Source organism: Micropterus salmoides, unplaced genomic scaffold, assembly GCF_014851395.1.
Source record: "Micropterus salmoides isolate LMB-PRFRI ecotype aquatic unplaced genomic scaffold, ASM1485139v1 Ms_hic_scaffold_2, whole genome shotgun sequence".
NCBI lineage: Eukaryota > Metazoa > Chordata > Actinopteri > Centrarchiformes > Centrarchidae > Micropterus > Micropterus salmoides.
This window is the reverse complement of record NW_024041150.1, coordinates 10,009,388-10,031,956: the sequence shown is the minus strand read 5'-3', so window position 1 is coordinate 10,031,956 and position 22,569 is coordinate 10,009,388. Positions and strand designations below refer to the sequence as shown.

At 43.0% G+C, this 22,569-nt stretch overlaps 1 protein-coding gene across 1 annotated transcript in view; it reads left to right on the top strand.

Annotated features, from left to right (window-relative positions):
- zanl (zonadhesin, like) overlaps positions 1 to 22,167 on the top strand; it is a 115,549-nt gene extending 93,382 nt beyond the window's left edge. The window contains 25 exon segments of the mRNA XM_038730452.1: positions 744 to 921; positions 1,462 to 1,570; positions 3,533 to 3,627; positions 4,187 to 4,363; positions 5,608 to 5,816; positions 5,912 to 6,056; positions 6,300 to 6,397; positions 6,555 to 6,701; positions 6,790 to 6,954; positions 7,131 to 7,258; positions 11,723 to 11,994; positions 12,107 to 12,160; positions 12,163 to 12,314; positions 12,647 to 12,791; positions 12,952 to 13,199; positions 13,291 to 13,420; positions 13,522 to 13,723; positions 14,158 to 14,319; positions 14,512 to 14,642; positions 15,136 to 15,338; positions 15,432 to 15,567; positions 16,018 to 16,158; positions 16,395 to 16,488; positions 18,199 to 18,242; positions 21,974 to 22,167. Coding sequence (XP_038586380.1) covers positions 744 to 921; positions 1,462 to 1,570; positions 3,533 to 3,627; positions 4,187 to 4,363; positions 5,608 to 5,816; positions 5,912 to 6,056; positions 6,300 to 6,397; positions 6,555 to 6,701; positions 6,790 to 6,954; positions 7,131 to 7,258; positions 11,723 to 11,994; positions 12,107 to 12,160; positions 12,163 to 12,314; positions 12,647 to 12,791; positions 12,952 to 13,199; positions 13,291 to 13,420; positions 13,522 to 13,723; positions 14,158 to 14,319; positions 14,512 to 14,642; positions 15,136 to 15,338; positions 15,432 to 15,567; positions 16,018 to 16,158; positions 16,395 to 16,488; positions 18,199 to 18,242; positions 21,974 to 22,026 — 3,618 coding nt within the window. The 3' untranslated portion in view covers positions 22,027 to 22,167.
- The last annotated feature ends 402 nt before the right edge of the window (positions 22,168 to 22,569 follow it).

Genomic DNA, 22,569 nt, shown 5'->3' with positions numbered 1-22,569 from the left:
GCTTACATTTGAAGGGAGAGCTTGCTGTACAGCACCAAAGAGAAACAGGTGCTTGTAATATTTAGCACTGAAACGATTATAAATCGATTAGTCAGTTCACAAAAACAGAATCAGCAACAATTCTGATAATCAGTGTACTCTTTTGTCATCACTTTTGTGCAATAATGGCCAAAGATTCACTGGCCCTAGCTTCTTCTATGTGAATATTTACTGGTTTTCTTAGCCCTGTATAGGAGTAAATTGAATATCTTTGGATTTTGGACAAAACCAGACATTCAAAGAAATCATCTTGGAGCCTGAGAAATTGTGATGAACATTTTTGTTGTTAAATTGGGGGGCTGGAGAACAACCAGGAAAATTGTGTAGATGAAAATGAAATGAAAATATCTTATTTTCACAGCAGACCAAAAACTTTCATGTTTTTATTTACAGTTAATGTCCAAAAGACTTATTCTGGGTTATTCAATACTGAATACACAATCAGACCATTTTGCCTTCAAAACGTCAAACACAGGTGTAACTAATAACATTATTCATTCTGCATTTCATTGCAATGATTCCTGGAACTGAGTCAAAATTAATGTTTTTAGTTACATCTTACAGTTACAGGTCTATCAGTCTCATCTGACAGGAAGTTTGGCAACCTCTGGTTTAAATGAATGGCTCCACCTACAGACACTGTCTGTCCTGTCTTCTTTGCACTCTCTGCCCATCATCAGAATAAATCTCTCTCTTCTCTTCAGGTCAATGGGACAGTGGTTGTCCCACCTGTCACCTCCATCAGTGGAGTTAAGATCTACTTGAGTGGCAAGTTTGTTGTCCTGGAAACGTCCTTCGGCCTGAGGGTGCGATTTGATGGTGACCACCACGCTGACGTCACTGTGCCCACCTCCTACAATGGTCTGCTCTGTGGCATGTGTGGTAAGAACCAGTATGATTTATTCATTTCCATTTCAGCAGGGATGAAAAGAGTACTAGAGTATTATAATCAAGTAAAAGTACTCTAAATACATTTTAAGCAAAAAAAGTGTTTTTGCAAACAGCTGATTATCAATTCTTCTATGGTCAAAATGGCATTATGTGAACCTTGTGAGCCACAAAGTCCTTCACAATCTACCCAGATGTGTACGCACCCTCCAAACCCCACTGACACTCAGCCAATGAACGTAAACATGTAACATGTACATTTGTAGTGTCAGCTGAGGTGCAGACTGTCACCTCTCTGGACATCATACTCCTGAAACTGAAATTTGAAAGCATAAGTCTGACAACCAGAAGCCATTTTTCACAATAACTGATCCAATCAAAATGTTGTTGACAGTTACTTGGTTCATAGTTCCTTTAATACATGGTTCTCCAACCCAGAACTACCAGGCCAACCAAGATGCTATGCCAAAGGCAAACCTGAATGTCCTTTTCAGCATGTTGACTGATCACTCTTACCGTTTGTTGCCCCGGCAGGAAACTTCAATGGAAACCCCAAAGATGACAACTTGAAACCAGACAATACACCAGCTGCTAACACCAATGAACTGGGGGGCAGCTGGCAGGTTCCTGACCCCCGGCCAGAGTGAGTCACATCATAGAATACATAAATACAGAACTAGACTCTGTCAATCAAACATACTGACGTACCGGTAAATAGTGGCTTTATTTATTTCAGTAGCAAAGGGAACCAGGCCTTTATTTATATCATCCTTTTATTAGAGACAAACTACATTTTGTCTATGTTTACCTGTTTATAAATTTAGGAGACAGCACTATTGCACCTTGATATACAAGTTTATTCCATTTACCATTGAACTTTTAATGTGAAACATCTGCCCAGGAAATGTTACACTGGCAGCAGCTTGACAGGGAAACTAAAATAATTCATTAACGAAAAGGTATTCCTGTTAAATGGTAAGTACTTGGATAACACCTTTCTTAATTCCCTCAAAGCGCTACATGTCACATTCACCCACTGATGGCAGAGGCTTATCAGAAAGAAGCTAATCAAACTCACATAGCAATTTGGGGTTCAGTATCTTGCCCAAGGTCACTTTGACATGCAGACAGATTTTAAAAAACAGTAGGCCACTCCACAGGCCACCTTAGAGAATGGACACTCAAGGTGGCAGGCATTTACAATTTCTCTCAGTCGCTTTGGTGCATTTCGAAACTACTTGTTCAACCTCCACGTCATCTATTCACTTGTGCACATCATTAAAGCAATTTCTCATTCTTTTGAACAAATTGCAGATACTTTTACACACTGATACAGATGATTATGTACAATTGTCGGCTGTTTCCTACATTATCAATTGCTAATGTCATGCTAATCACAATGTATTATACCAGTCTCTGTTGTATAGTCTAACCCTTCAAAACATCTAGGCATAAGTTCATTGCATAAGTTGATAAATGCAAAATGATTGAACATGTTGTCAAAAATCAAAGTTAAATAACGTCACACTTTATTCATATTGTTCGCATACAAGTATAAAGCTGAACGAAATGTGGTCTCCTATTTTTACGGTTGTGCTATGCAATGCTGTAAAACAGTGCTGTCATTTTCTTTTCTGTATCACAATGACATGCTCTGTCAACAAATTACAGTACGAACAGTAAAAGTGTAACTGTGTCCTGTCCTGTCTCCTGCAATGTATAATTGTACTAGTGACTTATTGGGAGAAAACTGGTAGTTCTATGTAAAATCAGATGTTGAGCACCTCCACATCGCCAAAATGGCGTGATCCTTGTTTCACTGCGAAGCTTCGACTGTGAGATTGACAGTCGAATCAGGCTCCGCCCATCGAAGCATCAAATCTTCGACTAGTGGGGATCAGCCCTTATTAACAGCATGGCTTAACATTTTGACCATCTAGTACGTAAACAATGACACATGGAGTTGTCATTCTGATGCCTCTGACAAGTTCACTGACCTAAATATTTACTTTTGAGAGAAAGACTAAGGATTTTGAGCAAGTTACGGGCTTTTGCAGGTAAACCACTGCATTGTGCTTGTGTGTACTACCTGTTTCAAGAAATGCACTTGCTGTTTTGCAAATGTTAAGGATAATTTGAAAATGTACCAAAGCTACTGAGAAAAACTGTAAAAGCTGTGAAAGCAAGGATTGAGTTTCATTGACAGTAGCTTAACAGTGATTGAAAGAGCAACAAAGCGAAAGCAGCTCTGAATCGTTAGTGAATGAAAACAGTTTGGAAGAGACCGAATTGTACGTTATGCAAAATTCAACTGGAGATACTTTTACCCACCCCTCAGGCTTTTATTTGTTAATGTTGGCCACTCCTTCTGGAATTTAAGACTTCACCATTATTCAAGGTCACCAAAAATATTTTATCCTCATGGAAGCTAGAGTATCTGCAACAAACTTTACAGTTATGTGACCAACATGTTTTGAGATAAAGTATGGTGCTCTGGATAAAAGGTTGGGTGGGCAGACTGACTATGTCATCTATGTATACGCAAACATGCACACAACAAAAATCATCACTTTTTTTCCATTCTACCTCCACACCCCTTCTCCAGCTGTAGCAATGATGGAGGACAGGAAGACTGTAATAAAGAGGTGGAGGAGGAGGCCAAGAAGCCCACCAGCTGCGGCATGATCACTGATCCCAATGGTATGGCATGCACTCATGCACAACAAGTGCATTGTGTTGAGAAGTACACTCTCCAGACGTGCCACCTGCATATCCTAATAAATTGACCACTCATCATCATCATCATCATCATCATTATCACTGTCATCACAATCACAAACAGGCTACTATGCCTAAGGAACATACAGATCATCAACATCAATGCTAAAGTCATTTTTAAAAAGGCATATTTTAAGTATTACTGAGAGCGATGCTCTCTTTTTTTAAAGGAACACCCTGATCACATTCACACAGTTACACATTCATACGTGGAAGCTGTCCAGTACAACCACAGTCTGATGTGCCGGCCACTGAGCAGCTCCATTGGAGCAGTTGGGCCTCAGTAATCACCATTTCCTAAGGTTTCACAAATGACAGTCACACATTTATGATTGTTTGTGGGACCACAAAAAGGCTTTGGTTGGCCCTTGATAATAGCCTAACAGTAGCATGATGCCATTGTGAAAGTGATCATTGAGTAAAATGAGTTTGTCTGGAATTCACCTCCATCACATCTCTCTGTCTTTGACCTTGACTACAGGTATCTTTAAGCCCTGTCACTCTGTCGTGCCCCCTGAGCCATACTTTGGAAGCTGTGTGTACGACATGTGTGCCACTGGAGGTCAGATTGTGGCTTTGTGCCAGGCCATAGAAAGCTATGCTGACATGTGTGCTGCTGCAGGAGTCCCCATCGCATGGAGGAACAATACCTTCTGTCGTAAGTCTCTCTGTGTGCGTGCGGGTGTAGATAAAAAAGAGGATCTTTAGCATGTCATGTCATAACTACCAAGTTTATTAATGAAGCCATTGCCGAGTATTTGATTGTTTTCTTAAAAAAACAGAAAGTTTGAGAGAGTTGACCTGAAAGTGTCTTATTGTAAGTGGCAGCCATGATAAGTTGTAGTGGTTCATCATTTTATGCCAGATCATGTAACTTTTGAAAGGCACAGTAACGAAATGTTCCTTCCCAAATGAAAAGCTGAATTAATAAACAAATCACCCTTTGTCTTTGGGTTTTTCTGCTACATACTTACTTGCTCTGGTAGCAGCAGCTTATGTTGGTTCCTGTATTTGCCATTTGTTGCCACAGTGGCTGCTTTTCAACAAATGTTATATATGTGTTACATTCGGCTCTGATGCTGACATGACAAACAGCATTTTTGGGCCCAGGCGCAGACACATATGACAAGGAGGTATAATTAAAAGGATTTATTAAATAAAAGGTGAAACCTACAGGTGAGGAGAGGTGAGGTTGACAGTCCAAAAACAGAGCAGAGTAATCCAACAAAGGAACAAGTGAGAAGGCCATAAATTCAAAAACAACACAAGATCATCCAAACAAAAGGTAAGTCTAAACAACACGATCAAACAGGAGTTAAAATCGTGAGACATGAAACACTGGTATGACACAAGACGGGACAGAACTGGAAAACAGTCACAATTGTGAGTCAGGCATGGGGGTCGGTGGAGCCAGGGACACCTGAAGCTGCTGATGCTCAGGTACTGATGGCTTCTGACAGCAAATCCTCCGCAACGCTGGGCTGAGTTGCTGGGCAGCGATGTGGACTAAGAGCTGGTCAGTGGCGAGGATGAGGAGCTGAGTGGGAATAAAGATGAAAAGCTGGTCAGAGTGGAGGCAGTGGAGGGTGGGGGCGTCTTGCCGGCTACTCAGGAGCTCCGGAAGGGAGACTCCATGGATGGATCTATGGATGAGCAGGAAACAGAAACAGGCCTATATAAGTGCGGGTGGTAACAGGAGGATAGACAACAAAAGGTTAGGGTTACTTGGCTCTTGCTAAAAGAAAATAAACTTTAGCCCCTTTAGCTATGTATGCACAAGACTCTGCTTCATGAATAAAAACGTCTTTCCTTTTTGTTTAGAGATTGATAAAAGCTGTAATGTTGTGTATTATACAAAAAATGCTGCACACTACCCTTTTCCAAATGTCCTCTTCTCTCCAGCTCTGAAGTGCCCTACAGGCAGTCATTACAACTCATGCAGCACTGCCTGCCCCCAGCCCAGCTGTCAGGACCCTACGGGCCCCGGTGGCTCTTGCAACCAGCCCTGTGTAGAGGGATGCTTCTGTAACCCCGGCCTCGTCCTCAGCGGAGACAAATGTGTCCCACTCAGCGAGTGTGGATGTACTGATGGAGATGGAAAGTACAGGCCGGTAAGTGTGCTCAGTGGATCTCTGAAGGGGGATATTTTCCTGGCACTTTTGCAAGAAGTAATGTTTGAACATGCATTGAACGTTTCTGTGTGTAGGTAGGAGACGCTTGGTTCACAGAGATGGATTGCTCAGAGCGCTGCAAGTGTAACGGTAACCATAACATCACCTGTGAGCCCTGGCAGTGCAGCCCAGCGCAGGAGTGTAAAGTTGTTGGAGGAGTACTGGACTGCCACTCCAAAGGTAAACTTAACAACAGATGAAAGATTCACTAGACCTGAATCTGTGTCAACAGTTAGAGAATAATTCTGATCCAGTTATTTTCCATTTTCCAAAAGTATATCCAAATTGAAGAATGAGTTTTGGGTTGTTGTCATTTCTGTAGTTATTTCTGTAGTTTTGTTCATCAGTTCTTATTGAACCGATTATAGATGAAATCATGAAGTGTACTTTATATATCTTACCGATCCTCATTTTCCCCCTCAGGTAAAGGGGTGTGTCACGTGGCTGGAGATCCTCACTACTACACCTTTGATGGTGTGATGCACACGTTCATGGGCACCTGCACTTACATTCTGGCGGAGGTTTGTGATGCATTCGACCTGTATTTCACATTTCACTTATGGCTGTGCCAATGACTGCTTTGCCTTCTTTGTCTGTATGTTGTAAATCATTCTTAAACTATAGGGAGCATAAAAATAAAACCTAAAACTATATGCTTGTTTTTTCTGAATCCTTTAGGTGTGTAACACCACCAACGTAACTCCCTTCAAGATAGTGGCTAAAAACGAGGAGCGTGGTCAACCAGAGGCCTCTTATGTTCGCTCTGTCAAAGTCTACCTGCCTCATGACACTGTGGTTGAGCTGCAAAAGAGCCACAGAGTTCTGGTAAGGAAAGTTGAAAATAGTATTGGGATACAGCATAGTGAAATGATAAGCAGCTGAGCACGTCTTTGTTCTTTTCTTCTTGTGTTAGCTGAATGGACGACGGGTGAGAACCCCAGTTTCCATTGATTTGGCTGGTGCCAAGGTGATAGCCAGTGGATCATACAATCTGCTGGACACAAACTTTGGTTTGCAAGTGAAGTTTGATGGAGTCCATCACCTGGAGATCACTGTTCCTGGAGAATACTTCAACAAGGTATGAAGACATGTCTTATTGTTCCTCCACCAAATTTCTTAGGGTCAGACAGTCAAAGACAAAAGGTTTCACAATTCGTATCATTCTAATTGTACTGGATTACAAATGCTACAAGATGCAACCTCTTCAGTGTATGAAACATTGTGATAACCCTATACCACCTCCATCTTCTCCAGCTGTGTGGCATGTGTGGAAACTACAATCACAACTCCTCTGATGACAACCTGATGTCCAACAAGAAACCAACTAATGATGTGATTGAACTGGGCAACAGCTGGAAGTCAGATGGAGACAGTGATGCTGGGTCAGTGGGTTACAGCCATTACATATACTCCATACTAAGACACTTAATGTTGTTTTTTCCTTTCATTGGTCACCCATCTGTGTATATTTAATTACTTTAAGTGGTCGGGGGGCATACACCGTCACTAAGGAGTTTTGTGTTGGTAACTGCTAAAATGGGAGTGCAGAGAAGAGTGTTAGACTGCGACTCTGGCTCCTGGTCCCAAATCTGGCTTGTCTTGGATTTGGTCCACTAATAAACTTGGCCAGATTTCTACATATGAGAGCTGCTCCATCCAAAGTGGGATGAATGCCGTCTGGCTTCACTGGCGCTGGCTTCACTGGCGTTGGCTTCGCTAACTTCATGTTTCTCAAAATGGAGCTGCCAATAATCAGAGTTGGTTCCTCTTCGAGGGAACTCGAACTGCGTCGGTGACGACACTGGGCGTGGCAGGGCTGAACTATGAATGAAACTACTCCAATCCTATTGGTGTTACTAGAACGGTAGTGTGTGACGGCGTAACTGGAGGGGGTATATAAGCACGCGGGCACATAGGACACATTAGCTTCTTTCTATTCAGCAGGCACTCTGGCATCCTGGAATCCTCGTCCCCGATCGGGAGCCCGTTTCTCGGTTTCTCCAACTCGAGGGGTGAGTCCGGAGAGGCTGACACAACCTGGCTCTGAGGAGCTAGATGTGCTTAGCATGGAGAATGACTTTGGGGAAACGGAAAGTCATCAGCCCTCGCCAGTATACAAGGAGTTGTTAGAAGTGGTCATGCGGGCTGTGGCCAAGCTGCAAATTTGATTGGTCACAGGCGGTGCAGCAGCCATCGGTGGGCAGCAAACTAGACGAGCGGTTTCTGCAACACCCAGCACCACCCCCGCGTCGGCCCCTACCCTTCTCTGCACGGCTGTCTACGTCCACCCGGCTGGACTACGGCAACGTGACGGAGATCAGACAGCAAGGCTACGGAGCGATGCCACAAGTGGAGGAGGCACTGGCTAGCTACCTCTCTCTTCTCTCTCTTCGCCTCATCCCTCTGGACGCCCCATCTCCACGATCTCCTGGTCCCAAATCTGGCTTGTCTTGGATTTGGTCCACTAATAAACTTGGCCAGATTTCTACATATGAGAGCTGCTCCATCCAAAGTGGGATGAATGCCGTCTGGCTTCACTGGCGCTGGCTTCACTGGCGTTGGCTTCGCTAACTTCATGTTTCTCAAAATGGAGCTGCCAATAATCAGAGTTGGTTCCTCTTTGAGGGAACTCGAACTGCGTCGGTGACGACACTGGGCGTGGCAGGGCTGAACTATGAATGAAACTACTCCAATCCTATTGGTGTTACTAGAACGGTAGTGTGTGACGGCGTAACTGGAGGGGGTATATAAGCACGCGGGCACATAGGACACATTAGCTTCTTTCTATTCAGCAGGCACTCTGGCATCCTGGAATCCTCGTCCCCGATCGGGAGCCCGTTTCTCGGTTTCTCCAACTCGAGGGGTGAGTCCGGAGAGGCTGACACAACCTGGCTCTGAGGAGCTAGATGTGCTTAGCATGGAGAATGACTTTGGGGAAACGGAAAGTCATCAGCCCTCGCCAGGATACGAGGAGTTGTTAGAAGTGGTCATGCGGGCTGTGGCCAAGCTGCAAATTTGATTGGTCACAGGCGGTGCAGCAGCCATCGGTGGGCAGCAAACTAGACGAGCGGTTTCTGCAACACCCAGCACCACCCCCGCGTCGGCCCCTACCCTTCTCTGCACGGCTGTCTACGTCCACCCGGCTGGACTACGGCAACGTGACGGAGATCAGACAGCAAGGCTACGGAGCGATGCCACAAGTGGAGGAGGCACTGGCTAGCTACCTCTCTCTTCTCTCTCTTCGCCTCATCCCTCTGGACGCCGGCGCTCCCCACCAAGCCGTGTCGGATGACGTCCGATTTGGTGGGCAAGGCCTACATGGCAGCGGGTCGAGTTGGTGCCAGCCTGCACACGATGGCTGTCTTTCAGGCATACCAGGCCGATCTCCTTCGCGACTGTGACATAGGGGGAGGTCCCTCTGAGGAGGACCTGACGGAGCTCCGTAGAGCGACGGACTTGGCTCTCTGTGTGACCACGGAAACGGCCCATTCCATCGGCCGATCCATGGCGGCTTTGGTGGCTACGGAGCGCCATCTGTGGCTCAACCTATGGGGCATCCAGGGGAAGGAGAGGGCTTTTCTCCTGGATGCGCCCCTCTCGCCTTCTGGCCTGTTTGGCGAAGCAGTGGATGCTGTCGTCAACAGGTTCCAGCACGCCACAACTCAGGGAGAGGCGTACACAGCCTTCGTCCAGCACCTACCGCCACAGCCAGAGCGTTGCTTCATGGGATCCCCCTCAACCAACCTGGGACGCAAGACGGCGCTCTCGCCCACAGCCCCCCGGGAAGACGGATCTGAGGACAGTCATTCAGTCTCGGCGGGCCCGAGGAAAGAGGTCCTGAGACTTCGAGTAGGGGGAGCTCTGGCTCCGTTGAGGCTCCAAGGCATCCGCATACTGAACTACATTGATGACTGGCTCGTCCTGGCCCAGTCTCAAGAGTTAGCGGTTCGAAATCGAGATGTCGTCCTCGCCCACCTTCAGCGCTTGGGGCTGCGGCTCCATCTGATATGGGTTACGAGCGGGTGCCTTCGTTCCCTGTCTGTATGGAGGAAATCTTGGTTCCTGTCCCAAGATCCCGTGTTGGGAGCGATCTGTCGCCGAACAATTATTTCAACAGACGCCTCACTCACGGGATGGGGCGCGGTCATGGACGGCCGCTTCGCGAGAGGCTCCTGGGAGGAGCATCATTTCTCTTGGCACATAAATTGCCTGGAAATGTTGTCGGTTTTCAGAGCTCTGCGGCCCTCCGCGGTCGCCACATCCTTGTCAGAACCGACAATACGGCAGCGGTTGCCTATTTGACTCACCAGGGGGGTCTGCGCTCGCGCCCATTATGCAAACTGGCACATCAGATCCTCCTGTGGTCCCAGCAGAGACTGCTGTCCCCCAGAGCGATGTACACGCCTCACGTTCTTAGTGGGTGTGTCGTTGAGTGGGCAAAATCTGTTAGAAACATGAATAGGTTGATGATGGGGACGACTAACAGGAGCTAGCTCAGGTTTTTTATTGGGGGCTGGCCAACTACAGTAGTTAACAACTGACTTTCCATGGTGCTGATCAGACTGATCTGATACATCACAACAATACTGCAGTTTCATACCAGAGTGAAGACAGCAGAAAGATAACAGATTTAAAGTGTATCACCAAGCCAAGTTGTTATATTTGATTTGTTTTATGATTCACCGTCTAGTTATAATCTGTGTTCTCTGTAGGTCTGTAGAAACGTAGACAATTAAGAGAACTGAGAAGCACCCATAGAAGCCATCGCCAGCTGTTATGCTAAAGTACGGCAGCTGACTTTAGCAAAACTGTAGTTTGTAAACAACTGAGATTTAGAGAGAGTCGCTAATAGAAGGACAGACCTTTGAGTGCTTGAGCAGATCTACTGTAAGATTAAATGTATAGTGGATAATTAGTCACTGTAATGAAGAATCTAACATGTTTAACTGTGTTGCGCTTAGAGCAGCAAAATACACTACCAAAAGACATTGCAACATGCAAACATGCATGTAATGTTTTTGTGTAAATATATCAAACATTGAACATTTATATTAAATTATGCCTAAATGAGCTGAATGTTTTCCTTCATTTAACACATACATTTCAAAAGTGGCTGATAACATTTCTGAGAGGCAGACAAAAAAACTTGTGAAACCAGTGAAAAAAGTTAATTTCAGACTCTGGCCAGATTCGTTCCACCTGCATTCATCTAAATAACAAGCAAGGATGATCATGATTGAAAATAATGTCATTTGAAGAAACAACACAACATTGATTTTATCCCTCTCATTCCCCCTACTCATCCAGCTAGCGGGTTCCTAAAGTGAGGCCAGTTCTTTTAACTCATTTTCTAAATGGAAACAACCCTTATTGTAAGCAGACGAAAAAAAGAAGAGTTTGATATAGCAACAACTACAGTGTCCTGCTCAGAAGTGAAAATCCTTCTTCTCTCCCCAGTGGGAGGTAACCGCCCTAAAGCACAAATACAAAAGAAACAGTACTACTGAAGTGTGCAGTTTAGTCAGATGCTTTTGTAGAAAATACATCTGCGTTTGCTGGAAGTTTTGGACAATTAATACTTCTGTTGAGCATTGTACTCTCAGTGCAGCCTCTCCTGTTGACAAACCATGGTTAATGACATGATCAGTTTAAGTAGCTATAACCTCTAAAGCCCCTGCATCCCAGAAAGGCTGCAATTTTTATTACATTCAACAAATGTTATTTTGAATTCACAACAATTTACAAATTGTCAACTGAATAGCATAAGTTAATACGTCAGCTCAGAAAAAACACTGCAACATCCCAGTGCCTGACTTAATCATTCATCCAAACATTCTCCCCTCCAGCTGTCAGCCAGACACTCGTCCAGATGTCCGACCTAACTGCACCGCAGAAGAAGAGAAGACATACGAGGCTCAGTGTGCCGAGGTCATCCTGTCTGACAGATTCAAGCCCTGCCATTCTCTGGTGCCCCCAAAGGCTTTCCTTGGTAACTGTATCTATGACATGTGTGAGTATGATGGCATGAAGGCAACGCTCTGTGACAACGTGGAGGCATATGCTCAGGCCTGTCAGAGCGCTGGAGTCACCATCAGCTGGAGGAACAACAGCTTCTGTCGTAAGTTACAGTAACACTGATCAACAGTTTAAATATTATATATAATATATATTATATATTAAAATATTGTTGTTTTAAGATTCGCATACATAATTATCTTACATCCCTGCAGCCCTGCCCTGCCCTCCTAACAGCCACTACTCAGACTGCACCGCCCCCTGCCCCCCACCTGCGCTGACCTCTTCCCCATCTTCTGCCATCTCCCTCCAACCACCTGTGTGGAGGGCTGCCAGTGTGATGCAGGCTACGTTCTCAGTGACAACAAGTGTGTTCCTCTGGACAAATGTGGCTGTCTGGACACAGATAAAGTGTACCATAATGTGAGTGAAGCAGAGTCTATACTGCTGTTTGCTGATGGGTATCATAGAACATCCTGAATACTGAAATCAGAAACACGTGCATTATATACATTAAAGATGTAGAAGAACTTTTCTTAGTGTACAAATCTTAGTAGTATCCTGCTGTAAAATACATAAAATAAATCTTTCTGACTTTTGTCTAATTTATGCTTTTTCTTGTAACTCCACAAATACAACTTAAGTTATTTCCTCAGCAATGAAAGGAAAGATTGTAGAGGTACATTATTATATTGTACAGTCAAACAGAAACTGACACTTCTGCAAATCTAAATAAATCTGTTGTGTGGATGCAGGTAGGAGACTCGTGGCTGACTGACAAATGTGCTAGCTCATGTAAATGTAACCTTGGTGGCCAAATCACATGTAAGGACCACAGCTGTGATTCCAACTCACTGTGCACCCTGGACAAATATGGAGACCTCTACTGCAAACCCACCAGTGAGTCCACCACTCTAAACAGCTTCAGTTTTCAACATGTTGTAACTACTAGGCAGTGTACAGTTTAGAGACTTTGGATCTTTAGAATGTAATTAAAATATTGGTATTGTTTGGTCATAACCCATTTTGACCATTTCATATATTTTATCATCCTCTCTAGAGTTTGACAAGTGCAGCATCTCTGGAGATCCTCACCACCGAACATTTGATGGTTTCACCCATCACTTCCAGGGTCCCTACACCTACGTCCTTACTCAGGACCACAACCTGCAGAACTCCTTGTCACCACTAGTGGTGAGGGGGAAGAATATCAGACGTGGGGGGAACAGGAGGGTGTCATTCCTGGATCAAATGTACATCGACGTTTACGGTGTCAATGTTCGCTTCTTGCAGAAGAAGATCATCCTGGTCAGTACTTTGTCTTTGTCTGATGAAAGCACCATTTATATTTTGCTGTTGTGTCGTTAAAAGTACTGCAATTATATTATATTTCCTTTAGGTGAATGGAGAGCGTGTTGCACCTCCTCTCAGTCCAGTTAGTGGTTTGACCATCACGATGAACTCCAGGCAGGTTCAGCTCACCACTGACTTTGGACTCACTGTACGCTTTGATGGCAACAGTCGCGGAGGTAAAAGAAGAAGAAGCCTCTGTCCTCACTAACTGAGCACTTCTTTGGCTTGTTTGTGAATCCACTCATTTCCCTCCTATGTCTCTGTGTGTGTGTATCAGAGATTATACTGCCCAGCACCTACAAGAACTCTGTCAGAGGGCTGTGTGGAAACTATGACGGCATCACCAGAAATGAGTACATGATGCCTGACGGGACTGTAGTCAGGGACCTGAACAAGTTCGGAGAAAGCTGGAGGGTCAATGACCGACAGGCTGATGGACTGAAGATCTCTGACCTTCCTCACACAGTCCACACACACAGGTAGGACTACAACCAGGGCCACTGCTTTAGCTGTACAGCTGCTATGAAGGATTTTTATCTCCTTGCTGCCTCTTGCTTCCCCCACAACATTAGCTGCCTCTGGCTTATAAACATTATCAGTATTACTTGCTTGTCCTTCAGCCTCCACCATCAATCCCTCTTTTTTCACCTCGTTTATCAACCACAATACAATTATTGGGCTTTCTAAAGAAACTTCAGATGCGATTGATAGGCTGCTATGTAGCAATATATATACATATGTTTTCCAAACATTTCTGACTGACAGTATGGCACTGTTGCCTTCTTACATATTGCTATTCCTTCAACTTCTTCAATGATATCTCACTTATAATTAGACATCAGATTAGACACAGCAACTTTAACAAAGCTCTGATTCTTCTGTCTTTCCATACTTCTCTGTCATCTGTCTCCAGGAGAGAGGTGGAGACTGATCCAGATTCAGGATTTGAGACATCAGAATGCTCTCAGCTTCAGCTCAATGATTACAACAGTGTGACTCAGTGTGGAGCGCTGTCTAACTCCAAGGGATTGTTTGCTGCCTGCCATGCGACCCTGCCACCTAAAACCTACCAGGAGTGAGTAGTGTGTGTGGAACTGTTCTCTGGGGGGATTTACAGTGCAGGCTTTCTTTTGCATCGATGGGTGTGATATGGATCATGTCTTTCAAATTGTCCTTGTATGAAAGGATGTGGTTGTGTGAATTGGCAGCCTTTGCTCATGCTCAGTATGTGTGTGTGTGTGTGTGTGTGTCTGCTTATATCCCTCAGTGACTGTGTGTTTGACCTGTGTGCTATACCGGGCAATTTAGCGCTGCGTTGTGCCAGTTATGAAGCGTATGCTGCAGCCTGTCAGGAGGCTGGCATTAAACTGGGATCCTGGAGGCAGCAGCTGGACTGTGGTAAGATGCTGAACACACACATAAACTCTGTGGAAATAACACATGAAGAGATTCGTAGCACAAGAAGCGTGTTAGAATGAGGACCATACCAGTGGTATGCTTGTTTTAGCCCATTTACCTCAAATCATGGATACTTTACATTTGTTGTTTTGGAATGCATGCTTTTGATGTATATTTCCTATTGTTGACATCCATTAATTTAATTCAATGAATGAAAACCAATGGAAGCACGTAACTTGGAGACAAAAACATTCATATTTTTAAAACATATTACCATTATGTGCAAAGAGGTTTGCTGTAATGCGTGTGAAATATACTTAATTTGAAATAAATGAAATTAAAAAAACAAGCAAATAAAAAAAGCATGTGGTCAAAGTACTTCTTGTACCACTTGATCTCGCAGGTGTAGCACAGCAATTTCTATAATGCTTTATGTGTACTAAAAATTATCAGCCATTATCCATATTAGACTTGAGACTTCTCTCTCTCCCAGTCCTCTCCTGTGATGCCAACAGCACCTATTCCTCATGTATGTCACCCTGCCCCGCCTCCTGCGCTGACCTGGCAGCACCCTCCGAGTGTGACACCACTTTCTGTGTGGAAGGGTGCCAGTGTGCCCTTGGCTCGGTCATGAGTGAGGGAATCTGTGTACCATACAGAGAGTGTGGCTGCACCTTCCTCAACAGATATTACCCTGTAAGAAGTCTATGGCACAGTTGAAGTAGTGACTCTGTGTGTCATTGTATTGATGATATGATCTCATCTCATCCTCATTCTCACCTCCTGCAGCTGAAGGAGAAGTTTGTTACTGATGACTGTTCTCAGTCCTGTGAATGCACCAGCACTGGCGTTGTGTGCCAACCCAAGATCTGCCAGGAGGGTTACATCTGTACCGTCTACAATTTTAAGCGGGACTGTTTTAGAGGTGTGTGTTTGTGAGTTTTTTTGGAAAGATCTCTCGAAAATGAAAATTCATTCATCACTGTATAAATTCCACTGACTAAGCCCATATTTAGCCAGTATGAGACAAAACCAACTAATATCAACACCATATCTTCATATCAGATATTTTATTACAGGTACTGAGTTACTATCATGACATTAATTCAATGTGCACTGTGTGTTATTAGCAATTAATTTACACTATCTACACCTGGTCTTCAAAAGGAAGCTATTTTTCTGTAGACTTGTAAGGTCGTCTTGAACTGTAAGAAGGTACTCAGTGAAGAAGCACACAACATCAAAGTTGTAAAACTCTCTACATCGGGGTGCTGGGGGGTTCTAATGCAATCGGTGCATAAAAATTCAAATGTTTAAATGATGATTGTGAGAGACTAAATTAACCTGTCAAAAGCTCAATATCTGTTTTGTGTAGCAGCGAATCCGTGTCTCAGTTACCCCTGTCTGAATGGAGGAACATGTAAGGTGGACAGCAACGACATGTACACCTGTCAGTGTGCAGAGGGCTTTGAGGGCACAAACTGTGATGTGGAGATAACACAGAAAGGAGGATTGGGTACGCTTGCTTAAACATCTCTTTCACTCATCAGGGAATAAATAAAGCTAAAATAAAAAAGTTTGCCATTCCCCTAAGGAATTAATATACAAACTAATAACACTTTCATGATGCCAAACGTCTATATCAGACTACTGCTACATACACTATTATCAATTTCGGCAAAGCTACTCTACTTCCTTCTTTGAACGTGCACATTGTTGCTAGCAGCTATATTTATTTGTTGTTTATTACAGAAACCAAGTGGATTATCCTGATCTCGGTCCTGGTGTCAGTCGCTGTCATCTTCATCATAATCACCATCGTGTGTGTTTGCAGACACAAAGTAAAGTAAGTCTCAACTGTTTCTGTGCTGTTCAACTATCAAAGCATTTGTGTGTGTAGAAGGATGTGTACTTGCGAGTTTCATGACTGCTGACTGATTCCTCAAAAAAAAATTTTTTTTAAATAAATATATACCAATATGTGTGTATGTATGTATGGGCTTCGGTTTACCACACCAGCAAGACCCTAGGACAGTACAGCACATAACAGCAAGATGCAGGCAGGAACAGCGTACATGGACGCCATAACCAGGTAGCTGGTATAGTGTTCTGGAACATCTGCTATAAGTACGGGCTAGAAGTCCCAAGGTCAAAATGGAAAACACATCCTAAGGTAGTGACCGAGCTAAGATCCTGTGGGACTTCAAGATCCAGACTGACAAACTGGTGATGGCTAACCAACCAGACATCGTGTTGATCAACAAACAGCAGAAGAAGGCTGCAGTGATGGATGCGGCAATCCCAAGCGACAGCAACATCAAGAAGAAGGAACACGAGAAGCTTGAGAAATACCAAGGGCTGAAGGAGGAGCTAGATGTGGAAAGTAAGAGCAACAATGGTAATCTAGGAAACTGGTCCCAGCAGATACCAGGTACAACATCAGAGGTCTCTGTCCAGAAGTGTGCAGTCCTAGGACCAAAATACTGCACAGAACCCTCAAACTCTCTGGTAGAGAACCCGAGCTTAAGGATGACACATACCACCATACCTTTTATCCAAAGCGACTTACAATTGCTATACATGTCAGAGGTCACAGGCCTCTGGAGCAACTAGGGGTTAAGTGTCTTGCTCAGGGACACAATGGTCTCCCACACCAAAGGCAAGCATCTTATCTATGCGCCATCTCCACCCCTGGGATATACTGTATATACAGATAGATAGATAAGATGTGTAAATATATATGTGTGTATATATATCAAACACACAAATTAAAGGAAAAACAAACATCAAGTCTCATAGTATGGAGTCACGCCACCACAAAACTCCAGAACAGCTTCAGTGCTCTTTGCCAAGTCTGTGGCACTTTTATAGGAATCAACACCATTCCTCCACAAGATATTCTCTCAGTTATATTTACTACCGTTATTTAAGCAGGTAATCTCATTGAGATCAAGATCTCTTTTACAAGAGATAGCAGAGTACTGTAGATAGAAAGACATACAAACACAGCCAGGCATAACAAAAGGACATATAGTATCAGACAGTCACTTCATGAAATAGATTTAAAGATGAAAGTTTACATCATATATTTCAGTGTGATGGTGGTGGAGAGCATTGTCTTATATGTTGGTCCAAAATCTTCCGTAAGTGTAAAACTGGGTTGAGAAAGGCCGTAGCATTTTATTCATGTCATGTTCATACTCACCAGTTGAGCCCTGGTGCACTGAAGCATCTGCGTTTGATATGTTTCTCCACTATTTTTTAAGGTTTTTCCTTTTATTTGTCCACCGTCTGTGTATTCCAGGTCACAAGTTTATGTAATTCAGAAGCAGCAGTCATCTCACAGTGGGTGAGAGAAAATTACAGACTCATCTCCTTATTGGGAATTTCTGGGAGCATACTGTATCAGCACTGGGAAATAATGGGGTTTTATTCACTGGAATGCTTTCCTTCAGTATTTAAAAATCCTCAGTACTCTTACCTGCAGGCAGGTAAGAGTACTTATTAATTATGTTCATGTTTAAGTCTCTCACCTTTGTTCTTTCTCTCCCTGCAGGAAATTTAAGTTTGAGGAGAAGAAAATCAGCATGAAATCAACAAGTAAGAATTTTCAATGCTGTTAATGGAGAAATATGCTTAAGTTGACTAAACAGCACCTAAACTCACATGTACTTTTAACCTTAAGACTAAGAGTACATTTATAGATAGCTGACAAAATTTAGACCATATTAGTCACCATTTTCCTTTTGCCACAGTTGTCGTCATGCAGAGTTTTACCACCTTATCGTATATACAGTAAAATATAATGTTAGACTTAGTACTGCCTGGCCCAGGTGCTTGCATGCTGACTCATCAGTAATTAAATGCTGACTTGCATTGTAATTAAACATTCATCAAAAGTTCAATTAACAAGACTAGGTTGAAACCTAGTATAAAGCTGGACTGTGTATGGTCAATTTGCTCCTAAGGATGTTAATTTTATAAGAGCAGTGGAGAAACTCCAACACTTGACTAACCAATTGTGGAACTTCATCACTTGCCGGTTGAGACAAAAATGAGACTTACTACTCATAACACCATTGTCTTAAAACTGAATAATAATTAATATGGACCCCATAAAAACAGTCTGAGTTGATAGTTATAGAGGCTGACATATATTGGCAGGCTGATACCGGTGGAGGCAGATGGCCGCCCACCCTGAGTCATGGTTCTGCTCGAGGTTTCTGCCTCTTAAAAGGAAGTTTTCCTTGCCTCTGTTGCCAAATGCTTGAAAATGGTGGGGTTGTTGGGTCTCTGTAAATAATATTACAAAGAGTATGGTCTAATGACTTAAAACTCGCAATCACTGTCACTGATAACTGTTGTTGTGAGTTGGCGCTATATAAATAAAATTGAATAGAATTTAATTAATATTGTCTGATATTGACCTGTCACAGGTGCATTGACATATATCCTGAAAGATAAGCAAATAGAAAATACAGTACAGAAATGTATTAAAGGGGACCTTTTATGCCTTTCCTTATTTTCTGTCATATTACACTGTCAGATGTTCATATTAAATGTACGTAAGTAAGTTTAAAATAATGATGTGAAAGTAATCTCTGTGAGCAAGAAGCTCAGGCTTCAGAGTGCTCTAAATACTAAATGTCCATCTTTTTTTCTACTTTGCCTTATCCAGCTTGTGATCTGCGCTAGGCACAGCACACCCACAAAGTACAGGGACACGCCCATCCACCTGCTCAGTCTGTCTCAGGGCAGTAATGATGTGTCAGTTGCAAACTTTTAGGGAATGATGGAGCCAAGCTAAATTGGCTTGTTTCAGACAGGATGAACTACGAGGGCTGTAGAAGAACCATTCAATTCAATTCAAATCAATTTTATTTATATAGCGCCAAATCACAACAACAGTTATCTCACAGCGCTTTTCATAAAAGAGCAGGTCTAGACCGTACTCTGTGATGATATTTACAGAAGCCCAACAGTTCCCACCAAGAGCAAGCACTAGGCGACAGAGGCAAGGAAAAACTTCCTTTTAAGAGGCAGAAACCTCGAGCAGAACCATGGCTCAGGGTGGGCGGCCATCTGCCTCGACCGGTGTTGAAATGTATATTGTAATAGACTGATAGTTCTATGTAAAATCAGACGTTGAGCACCCCCATATCGCCAAATGGCATGATCCTTGTTTTACTGTGAAGCTTCAACTGTGAGATTGACAGCCAAATCAGGCTCCGCCCATTGAAGCATTGAATCTTCAACTATTGGGGGTCAGCCCTAGTTATGACCTTTGTATCGCGGGTATTAAAGAGTTTTGATAACCACAAAATTGACAAGAAATATCAGGTTCATGTTTTCTTTAAAAAGAGGAAAACAGACTACACACTACATACAGTCCCCTCCAAAAGAATGGTAAGGCAAATCCCTTTGTTTTTGTTGTTCACTGATGGTATTCACATCTAGATGTCTTAAACAACTCAGGACGTACCACCCTTTGTTTGAACCCACCCATTTTTCAAGTGAGCAAAAGTATTGGAACATGTGACTGACAGATGTTTCTTGTTGCCCAGGTGTTGCCTTTTAGGTTGATTGTAAATGCTCCATATTTGTATAGTGCCTTTCTAGTCTTTTCGACCACTCAAAGCGCTTTTACACTACATCCACCACACACACACATTTATACACTGTATTATACAAGTGCTCAAACGGAAATTCACACTTATTCATACACATACACAATTCGGGGTTCAGTATCTTGCCCAAGGACACTTTGACATGCAACTAGGGGGAGCCAGGGATTGAACCGCCGACCTTCTGATTAACGGCCAACCCGCTCTATCTCCTAAGCCGCAGCCGCCCCCGATTGTCCAAACATTAAATAGCTCTGCATGACTAGTCTACGTTTTCATCCTTGGTTCAAACCTGTAAAGACTGCATTTCCTGTTAAAGAGGATAAACCAACATGAAGACCAGAGAGCTGTCTATGGGAGAAAAGCAAGCCACTGTCAAGCTGAGAAAAGAAGGAAAATCGAGCAGAGCCATTGGACAAACATTGGGCATAGCAAGCACAACAATTTGGAATGTCCTGAAAAAGAAAGAAACTACTGGTGTACTGAGCAACAGACGTCCAACAGGTCGGCCAAGGAAAACAACAGTAGCTGATGACAGAAATATGGTGAGAGCTGTGAAGAAAACCCCCAAAACATCAGGAAGTGACATCAGCAACGACCTCCACAGTGCAGGGTGAAGGTATCACAATCCACTGTTGGAAGAAGACTCAGAGAGCAGAAACATAGAGGCCACTCCACAGTGATCCGAAGCAAACAAGCTCATCTGTGAAGCATGCTGGAGGTCATGTCATGGCTGCTTCTGGAACAGGCTCATTAATATTTATTGATGATGGAACTGATGATGGTCGCAGCAGAATGAATTCAGAAGTGGACAGAAACATTTTGTCTGCCAGTTTACAGAGAAATGCATTGAAACTAATCGAGAGGAAGTTTATCCTGCAGCAGGACAATGAGCCAAAGCACACTGGCAACAAAACAAAGGACTTCATCAGAGGAAAAAGTGGAAGGTTTTAGACTGGCCAAGTCAATCAGCTGACCTGAACCCAACAGAGCTGCATGTCACCTCCTTAAGAGGAGACTGAGGGGAGAAACACCCCGAAACAAACAAGAAGTGAAAGAAGCTGCGGTAAAAGCCTGGAATAGCATCACAAATGAAGAATGCAACAGTTTGGTGATGGCGATGGGTCGCAGGCTTGAGGCAGTTATTGCAAGCAAAGGTTAGGCCACCAAATATTACATGTTATTTACTTTAAGATTATTTGTTCCATTACTTTTGCTCACCTAAGAAAGTTGTTCAACACATCTAGATGTGAATACCAGGAAATGAAAGCTGAAATTCTGACCTCTTGTCTCATACTCATCTTTTGATCTTAAACCCAAATGTCTTCAGTGAACAACAAAAACAAAGGAATTTGCCTTACCGTTCCAGTACTGTTGGAGGGGACTGTATATTAAAAGTGCAGGGTAATCCTTTAAGGATCTGTACTCTCCAAATAATTCCCAAAAAGTCTCCTGGAAGGAACTCTGCTCTTTGGTACTAATTACAGGGAAACTACAAAGCTCTGAGAAAGTTTGTGATTAGTTAGCAGTGCTGAGTTATTCACTTCCAGAGGAATGTCCTTTAAACTCAACTTTAGTCTAAGTCTCCATTTATGTTGAATGTCTATAAAGCACAAAGTGTCAATCTCACAGCTGATCAACTATAAAACTATTCCTGATGGTAATTATTTGTGCAGCTCTAATATCCATCCTTTTTTTCTCTTTTAGGTGTTCCATATACAAACATAGATGACCAAAGAGATAAAGTGTCTACTATGTGATGAGAAACTGTTTAACCTGTGTAGTGTTTACCTGAATGTAATAAAGTCCGGCTGTATGAGGTGAACATGCACAATCTGTTCTGAAGCTTATTCAGCAGGGATCCAAAGAAAACTAGAACATAAATAAAACCAAGAAATGAAGGAATGAGTTTTAGTCTTGTGAGAGTTCTGAATATTATATTATGTTCATTATCCTATGTTTTGCTTTAACTTGTGCTTTTGAAGATATCATTTTAGGCAGATGTGTTCATTTAATAAATAATAAAGTGCATCTGTGTATGTATTGGAATGAAAAAAACACAATGTGTGTTTGTCTTACAACACACATTACACACAGTAGATAAAACTCAATGTAAGGCCACACTTGTCATGAAACAGGATGAATTCCCATGAGATTTCATCTAGGTAAACCAGCAGGTCAAAATTTATGTCCGTCAGATACTTTATCACCAAATATTTAAAAGGAAGAGTCTGGAGGGAAAGTTCTAATATGAAAGACAAACAGACAAACATCTGAGGTCGTCAGTATGCAACTTTTCTGCA